This window comes from Physeter macrocephalus, chromosome 11, assembly GCF_002837175.3.
Source record: "Physeter macrocephalus isolate SW-GA chromosome 11, ASM283717v5, whole genome shotgun sequence".
In the NCBI taxonomy this organism is placed as follows: Eukaryota; Metazoa; Chordata; class Mammalia; order Artiodactyla; family Physeteridae; genus Physeter; species Physeter macrocephalus.
In genome coordinates, this window is record NC_041224.1 from 50,771,386 (window position 1) to 50,780,720 (window position 9,335).

At 43.4% G+C, this 9,335-nt stretch overlaps 1 protein-coding gene across 1 annotated transcript in view; it reads left to right on the forward strand.

The window, feature by feature from the left end:
* CGNL1 (cingulin like 1) overlaps positions 1-9,335 on the forward strand; it is a 142,387-nt gene that overhangs the window by 132,263 nt on the left and 789 nt on the right. The window contains exons 12-14 of the mRNA XM_028495088.1: positions 990-1,160; positions 4,664-4,825; positions 7,645-7,734. Of these exons, the coding sequence (XP_028350889.1) occupies positions 990-1,160; positions 4,664-4,825; positions 7,645-7,734 (423 nt within the window). The remainder of the gene's footprint in view (positions 1-989; positions 1,161-4,663; positions 4,826-7,644; positions 7,735-9,335) is intronic.

The window sequence follows — 9,335 nt, forward strand, 5'->3', positions numbered from 1 at the left end:
AGGAGGGAGGGGGAGGGAGAGGAGGGAGAAGGGGAGGGAGAGGAGGGAGGGGGAGGGGGGAGGGAGAAGAGGAGGGAGAGGAGGGAGGAGGGGAGGGGGAGGGGAGGGGAGGGAGGGAGAGGAGGGGGAGAGGAGGAGGGAGAGGACGTGGGACCCAGCCCCCTGTAAGGGCCTCATAGAGCTGAGGAGACCTGCAGTATGTCTCAGCACAGACGTGTCGGGGATTTGCAGATCCCGGGAAGCAGCTGTTCGGACCCGTCGATAATCCCAGTCACAGGGGAACTGATTTAGACAATGCCCACTGAATCCTGGGTCCGGCTCCTCTCAACAGCTGCCCGAAGAAGCCTGGCACGTCCGTGCAGACTTCACAGATGTTACGTCAATCAGGACCTCTGTCTTTGCGCGTAATCTGTGCACTTGCACCTATCTTTCTTGTGCAGGAGTGTGAAAGGCAGTTTTAAAGCCCAGTAGTTGCTGCTCCTCTGCTTACCTCTGCCCTACAACACCCAGAAGGGAAAAAGCACACAGCTGGTGGAGCCATCCTGAGTATCTGCCATATTTTTGACACCTACTGTGTGCCAGTCATTTACCAGCTACTTTGTATCTAACTAGAATTGTCTCTATGTATTGTTTTCATCTTGACAACAGCCCTGCAAGGTAAAGATTAGGGTTTCAGTATGTTTAAGGAGTACACTGCAGAGGCCCAGAGAGAGTAGGTAATGCCCCAGCCATGTAGCTGGTAAGTGGCAGAGCGAGGATGTGACCCAGGACCGTGGATCTAGCGCCAGAGGATGTGCTTGTTCACACCTCCATGCTACTTCCAAGTTAGAGGAGACTAATTCTGGGCAGATCACGACCAGGTGCTTTGCAGTCTTTGGGGTGGGGTGCTACAGAAGAAAGCAGACATGTTGAGCTGGGATGCAAACCTAGCTCCCTGGCCCCAGATGGAGCATCACAGGGTGGGCTCTCACCCGTGTCACTTCTTCCAGATGGCTGACATTGTTGAGGTGTCCCGCACATCAACGCTGGAGCTCCAGAACCAGCTGGATGAATACAAGGAGAAAAATCGCAGGGAACTTGCAGAAATGCAAAGGCAGTTGAAGGAGAAAACTCTAGAGGCAGAAAAGTCCCGTCTGACTGCCATGAAAATGCAGGATGAGGTAATGCCTGGCCAGAGCAGTTCCTGGTTTACCCGTGTTCAGAATATCCTTCAAGACTGCTTTGAAACTCTTCTAGGAGAGGCTTGGGGTAGATTCTTAAGACAGCATTTGTGCTTGATTCTCGGGATGGTTACTTTGGGGCAGATGGCATTCTAAGACACAGAGGACCCAGGGCCTCTGAGGTTAAATGGACACAACTTCAGTTTGATGATTTTCGCGATTAATCCAAGATCTGCCTAAAAAGCTTAGCTGCCATTGGTGGAGCACCAGTAGTGTGCCCAGCTGTGTCTAAATGATTTATATGTATCCTTGTTTTAATTTAATCTTAGAACAGGGATTATAATAACTAATTTTTTTTTCCATTCATTTAAAATTATATTTATAGACTTTCACTGCCATGGGAGTGGTGGGTAAGAGTTTCAGAACAACAATAATGGAGACAAACAGAAATCTTCAGGAATTTATGAGTACTGAAATTATTAAAACATATTCTTGGTTTTATATTTAAGAATAATAGAGCAAAGTAACCCAAATGTTAGCTTCCTTCAGTCTGGACTTCTGAAGAGCTGTGTATAATAAAGGGAATGTTTTTGATTATTTTAATGGAAAGCTGAAGGCTCTAAAATGCAAGTACAGTATAAGCTGATTTTTGCTCTGTCTCTTGCCAGCTGGATGACCTTGAGCAAGTTACCCCAATTTTCTGAGCATCTGTTTCTCCCTCTTTAAAAGTATACAAAATAATAATGATTTAATAATTAAACGAGGCAACATGTGAGACTGTATGGCAGAGGGTCTGTATATCCTGGACACTGACATTAGTTTTTTGTTTTTTTTTAATTCTAAAGCTTGCTTTTTTTTTTTTTTCATAAGCAGTGCCAAGAGCACTAAGATTCCACAGGAAAACAAATTTTTCTTTAAAAAACAAACTTTTATTATCTTTGATGATCAAAGGAAGGTCGCCCATGAGTCAGCGCTGAAACTGTGTGAAAGAACAATGGATATTTATTACAGGCTTCTAGAATACTTCTGAAAGGACCCTGGTAACAGATCCCCTCTGGTTTAGGGTCTTAGGATACAGGACTCCTAGTAAGAACTGAAATTAGCATATCGACAGCACAGTTCTCTGGCACTGAAGAAGAATCATTTCTACAGCAATTGGGTTGGGAGGATTCTGATATTTGCCAGAATGCAAACAAAACACCTGGTATGCTGTTTTGATTTCAGAAAATCAGTGTCACGGTGACGCCGTAAAGTGCTTTCCCTTGGTTTTTGTATAATTATTACTCTGCTAGAATCTTCGGGTAGGAAGGAACCTTAGAGACCCTCTAGTTAGATAAGGAAACTGAGATCCGGAGAGATTAGTTAAGGCCAGATAGAGACCGGTGTTGTTTGTAAAAGGGCAGTAATTCCAAAAAGGATTCCTTATGATGAAAACAGAGATGGCACTTCCTAGATTTTCTCAGTGGTCTAGCCCTGTGAGACACTATTTCCATTTGCATGGCAGAAACAGACACCTCCTCAGTCTAGAAGGAAACTGCAGTCAGACACCACCCTAAGTCAGGATGGTGAAGTCATGGAGTCGTTTAAAAGAAAAATGAATTAATAAGCCAAGGTCACTTGGGATCCTTGAGAAACTCAAGCTCAACTCTGTTCACCACCCTCCACCACATTTTGGTTGAGCTGAGTTAAAGCTCTCAGTAAATGAAAAAGCTGCAAGGGTCCATGCACCCTAAGTGCTGTAGTATTACCTCCTTTGCTTTGAGAGAAATAGGCGTTTTACCTATTTTGCCTTTGGCATAGAGCTAGAAAAGTTCTGATGAAGGTCATCGTTAGAGAATTAAGACTTAGAGTTCACTGTTCAGTTTATTTTCTAAATCCCACTTAGCAAAGAGCAGCTTCAACTACTTAAAGGTAGCACTAGTAGGTTCAGAAGTTATTTACTTATGATTCCAGACACTGTCCTATTCTCTTGTGCATATCCTTATTGAATACTCTTGGTATGATAGAGCCCTTGCTAGATGATAGGAGGGATCTACTGGGCGTCGGAAGGTAGGAATGTGCTGGGCATTGGGGAAGGAAGGGTGAGCTGTACCATTACCTGTCAGTCTTTCTGACTCTAAAACACATGTTCTTTTGGGGGTATTATCTCATTTGAGTCTCACGACAGCTTTTTAAGGTAGGTTTTATATTTATCCCAATATTGCAAATCAGGAAACTGAAGCACAGATAATTTTTTTAAAGACTTTTTTGGAGAGATTTTTTTTCATGCTCTGGAGTACCTCTGTATCCAAAGAATGTCTTGTCATCCTTTTTCCATGGGATGCTTTTCACTTTGTGCTTTCACTCAGTCACCACCAAAACCAGACTAGGGTCTTTATCTGGAGATGTCTTCTTTAAGACTGCTGTTTTCATAGAAATTTCAGGTGTTCCTATCAGCCTCCAGGAGAGGAACACAGTTCCTAGTCTTCCCTCTGGGTTTCCTAAAGTAGCCTAACCTATTGGGTTCCCAAAGAGTATCTTTGAGACTTTCCCAACTTTTCCGTGAAGATCACCCCCAAAGGCTGGTACTCTTTAATGAAGTTTGTCACTTGCTATCATATACTCCCTGAAGGAAATTAATCCTTGGTGTATTCAATTCCTATGACTGTGCTTTCACCTGCTATCCTATACCACCTCCAGGAGGGAAGGAAGTTGAGAACAAAACAGACAGCCTCAGGCTTCACCAGATCAGTCCACAGAGGTGTTTAAGGAGTACCTTCTGTGTGCTGAGTTGCCTAGTTCCCTTGGGGAGATTCCAGAGGAGTGGAAAACACAGACAACCCCTTGTGAATCAAGCTGTCGGTTGCACTTTCTTCAAAGCTATTAGTTCAGTGCCACCTTGTGGAGGAACAAAACACTAAATTATGACAACTGATAATATATTCTTCTAGAGAGTAGTGGTTTTCACTTAATTTACATGTTTATATTAATAGATTTTGTGCCTGCAGGTTGCTTTGGGGTCATGATTTTAGCTTTTATCTCCCCGCAGCTTTAAACCTCTGTTGAGAGGAGCCTGATACGGGTGGGTGATAGATTACACTCTGGGAGGCGCTTACTTAGTTCAAGGGCTTTCGGATATCTTCGGCCACGACCTACAGTAAGAAAGGCATCTTGCCTTGTAACCTAGTAATACATGCATCCATACAAGTATATGAATATCTAGTAGAAAAGTTTCACAAAACAATATTTGCTTGTACTACTCTGATACTTTTTTCTGTTATATTTAACGCTGGCCAATATCTACTGAATTGAATTTATAACCCAATGGGTTGCTCTCTGTAGCTGGAAAAGTGGCTTCTTTTTACAGAAGAGGAAACTGAGGCCCAGAAGAAGGTGGCACTTGCTCACGGGCTTCTGAACCCCAGTGGAGTGGGGGCCGCCCGTTCCGGCTCAGCCTGCACATTGACGAGATCTCTGTGCTCCTGATGTGCCCAGATAAGCACCCCAGCCCCTCCTCATTCCAGACGCGTTTGTTGGAGGAAGAGTTACGGGACTACCAGAGAGCTCAGGAGGAAGCGCTCACGAAAAGGCAGCTTCTGGAGCAGACGCTCAAGGACCTGGAGTACGAACTGGAGGCCAAGAGTCACCTCAAGGATGACCGAAGCCGACTCATCAAGCAGTTGGAGGTTTGTGGGCCGCACGGGTGTGGGACTCGAGGGAAGCAGACTTTCCACGCACGCCTCAGCCTTTGGGAAGTCTTTGGCTTTTTTTCTCTTTAACAGCAAGACAGTAAAGTCATTTCTTGATTTGAGGAAGAAGCTAGCAGTTTGTAGACTCATAAGATGTCAGAGCTGGAAAGAATGATGGAAATAATTTAGTGTAGTGTCGTCATTGTCTTGAAGAGGAAACAAAACAAGAGTCCAAAGGAAGTTAGGTAATTTTGCATAAGGAGACATAGATAGTTCTGTTTGTTGCTTTGGGTGGTGCTTCCAACTACAAAGGAGATAAGACTGCTGTGAATCTAGAGAAGGGCTAAGCCTTGCATCCAAACCATCCTACTCCTAGGGACACCAAGCACTCATTTGTTGCACCACATGCTCCACTTTTGTTGCCTGATTCTGGCCCGTTTTCCCTCACAGATGATCCAGCTCTGCCAAAGCTGGCAGGAAACCGGCTCAGGTCACTTTTGGACACAGCATGTATACATAGTCCAAGACAGTCTATCAGAAAGGGCTCAGTGGGGTCACCAGCTGGGGTGATCTGTTCACAAGATGAAAACACAACACATTAGAAAAATGTGCATCAAGTAATAGAATCCAAATATGACCAGCCTATCAAGAATGACGGGAAGAACCTTAACATCAGTCCAGACCTATGGGAGAAGTTAACATTGTCAAGGTTTTGATAAAAGTCAGACAGTGCTCAAGGCCAAGGAGAGAGAGCTGGAATTTAAAATCAGTGGAATTCCTGATTCAACTTCACAAATCAATAGAAATAACTTTTAAAACCTCCAGGGGACTTAGTAGCAGTTTATATCTAGGGAGTGATGTTTCAACCATTAAAGATTTTATTAGATGGGCCCTTTTAGAGGCTTAGAATTACCTGGTTAGGGTGTCGTGCCCCTCCCCCTCCCCCACAAGATTGCTGTGTATTTTGCTGATGTCCTGGTTCTAATCTCATTAGGGGAGGTCATTTTAAGGCAAGCTAAGGTCAACCCAGGTAACTAGGAAGTGATTATTCTAGGACCCGGGAGGTCATTTTAAGGCACGCTAAGGTCAACCCAGGTAACTAGGAAGTGATTATTCGAGGACCCAAACAATCTGGTTAAACACAAGCTAAAGCCTTGTCAGGCAGTGATGTGAGAACCTTTGGCGTGATGACCCTTGGCCTGACCCCCTGAAGTCTCCTGCTGGGTTCTGTACAGTACAGTACAGATTATAGGCAAGAAGAGAGCCTTGCGAAGAGGTGCTTTTAGGGAATCATTGGGTTACCAGGTCATCTCCTTCTAGAATATTCTGACTAAAAAGAACATTTCTTTTTACTAACTCAAGGTGTAGAAGCCATGGCATAGCTAAGCTTCATTTGCCCCTGTGCAGTATTTGAGCTATTTCTCCATTAATTCTAAAATGAACAGCTCTCAAGACCCCACCCCTGTGAGGCACACCCGAGGGTGCTTCCTCCCTAAGAGGTGGCTGGCAGGACTGTCTTGCTGGGACTAATATCTTGCTTGTTCCTTTACTAGCACTTAACAGATGGATTCTCAGACTCAAGAGCTCTCTCAGTAAAGGCCATTGTCTGTAAACTCAGAAACTCAGGTGACTGTCATATGTAAATGCGGTACTTGTGGATCTTTGGTGATTCTGAGTGACACTGGCCTTGGAGGGGTCAGGAACCACTGAACAAATAAGGAGGTCTGGTGCAGGACCCAGCTGTTCTGAGTTGGTCTTTGGGACTTTGGACTCCTGGGAGAGAGCTTTCTGGGTTCTCTGTAGATTTAGCTCACAACAGGGAAGGCATTCACAGACATTTAGTCATTCACGAGTTCTGTTTTATTTTTGGTGCATACGGAGGCTTGTCAGCCAACTTTGACAATCGCAGAGACAATATTTATGTACAGATGCTGCAGGCTCACATAGAAACTCGTAATGCTGATTGCTTTTAGTGTGTCTGGCTCATGGCTCTGACTTAAGCCAGACATATGACACGTTGGCTGGTGGCAGGAGAAACACATGTACAAACCCCACAAGCCCCCAGTTCGAGGTGGGGTGGTTTGTGTTCGAAGCCTCTTTTTTTTTTTTTTGGTACACAAAGCTACTTTGAAGTACTTTTCTCTTAACACTCAGTGTTGTTAAATTAGGAAGGCTAATGAAGATAGAAATTACTATTCTTCTGTGAATATTCGGTTTAGCAGAATGGGCTCGCACTGTCTTTATGTTACTCTGATGGGGATTTGGGAGTGCATGGTGCTAAGTATATGAGGTTCCCTAGAAGAAAAAGGCAGATGCAAATGGCTCTTCTAGACTCTATTCCTGGGAGGGTCTTGGAAACCCTGAGCAGGGGAGAGGAAGAGCGTTGTCCTGAGTTTAGAGTATTTAGAGGAGTGTGCCTTGGACAATATCTTGATTTCCACATTGTTTTTTAACAGGTACCTGTTAAGCTTAGGTAGATATTTGTAAAATTACTGATTCATAAGGGAAAAAAAGGCTTGAAGGAAACATGCTAAAATATCCTCAGTGCTTGTTAGGGTTTGGGGTAATATTTTTTTCTCCTTTTATGTATTTTCTAGATGCACAATTATATTTTACATTATAAAAGCAATAAAGCACAGTTTTAAAAAGATGTACTTTGGACAGTATGAGAAAAAGACACACCTTTCCTCCAAACTCTAATTCATGGTGTTCAGCTCTGATTTGCCCTTGGGGTTGTCCTTCCACAGGGCAGTCCTTGCTCCTAAAAACTTGGTCAGTGCAAGTTAAATAGGCTGTGTTTGTGACTTCTTTCTTAGGACAAGGTGTCTCAACTGGAGATGGAGCTGGAAGAAGAAAGAAACAACTCGGATTTGCTGTCTGAGAGGATCACTCAGAGCAGGGAACAGGTACTGTTCTGTAGTTGAGTGAAGAGTGGATCATCCTGCATGAAAAAGGAAATGTGAGAGGTTAAACCTGAGGATTCAGCTGGAGGAGGGAGAGAAAGTCCATGGCTTATGGAAAGGATGGAAGATGGGGTCAGTCACTAAGAGGGAGGTGTAATATTATAACATGGAGCATATAGAGTGGAAGTTTCCAGAGTGGTTATGTATAAGAATGTATTAGTCACAATAGGCAAAGTGCTTTTAGAGCTGAGGCTCTAAGAATCATTAGTTTAACAAGCAATCATGAAATTTGGTAGCTACCACTGTATTAGTGCCACGGGAAGTAATTGATATGATGCAGTCTTCTGCTTTAAGAACTTTGCCAGCAAATTAGCAATACATACACCTGTGAGGCATCCATAGTACAGTAACAGTACCTTGCAAGTGAGTGCTTTTTGCAGTTTTCAAATGACAGGAGTTTCACTTATATTTGATCCTTATAGGAACACTGGGAGGCAGCCAGGGATAGTTCACACTGTCCTCACATTGTACATAATGGAACTAATTTCCCAAACTACACTTGGGATAATCCCAAGGTTTTGGGGTTTTGTTTCCATTTTTTAATTTAAAAAGTTCAGAGTGCCTGAGTCATATCCTGGAGATGGGGTGTCACATCACTAGAAAGCGGTAGCACCATTAGCTGATTACCATGTCCCCATTGCATGCCCAAACCATTTGACAGATAAAAATGTGGAAATATTATGGGACAAGGATTCAGAACATTCAACGGTGGTTTTACAGAGAGTTTGTATTCACTAATCTCAGCCTTTTATTTACATGATACCTTTGGATACTTATAGAAACCTCTGATGGGATGTACTTTCAATGACAACTTATTTTTACGCCCAGCTCCTGAAAATGGTGCTAGTAAAACTGTACATTTAATAGACATTTAGAAAGCTCTTCACCTTTTGATTTGCTTTGGGTACTTTCTTAATTAAACAATGCAAACAAAATCTAAAAGCTTTGCATGGTGCTGAGTATAATTTAGGAAATTATCTGTATGAAGGATTTAAATAAAAAGTCTGAAATACAAATTAATACAAAATTAATATGGAATCTTCCCACTTGCCTCTGGTCACCCTCCTTCTTATTCATATGTACCACCTTTCCCTCACCTTGGGATGACCAAGAACTAGAGGTTCCAGCACTTAGGGACAATGCTATTCTAGGCTGGTAGCCCCTGTTCAAAGTTGAAGGTGAATCACTGGCTTCTTTTCCGTCTGCCTTTGCTTCCCAATTGACAGCTTCTTTGCAAACAGGTCAGATACTGGTGCCCCTTTGCTCCTGAGAGTGAAGGAAATTCCAGGCAGAGGCTCCATCCACCCTCCCACTGCGCTTGGGTTCTGCCTTCATATCTCAGTCCTGTTTACTGTGCTAGTATCATTCCTCTGGAGGGGTGGCAGCCCACCTGACCTGAGCTGCAAAAGTTTAGAGAAAGACCTTCATGGAAACCTGAAGTTCGGGTGGAGAGCCCAACCTTGACATTTGAGACCATTTAATAGTTCTTAGTAAAATCTGCATTTTCTCAGTTCTCCTGCTGGTATAGAAGCTGCTTTGTTACG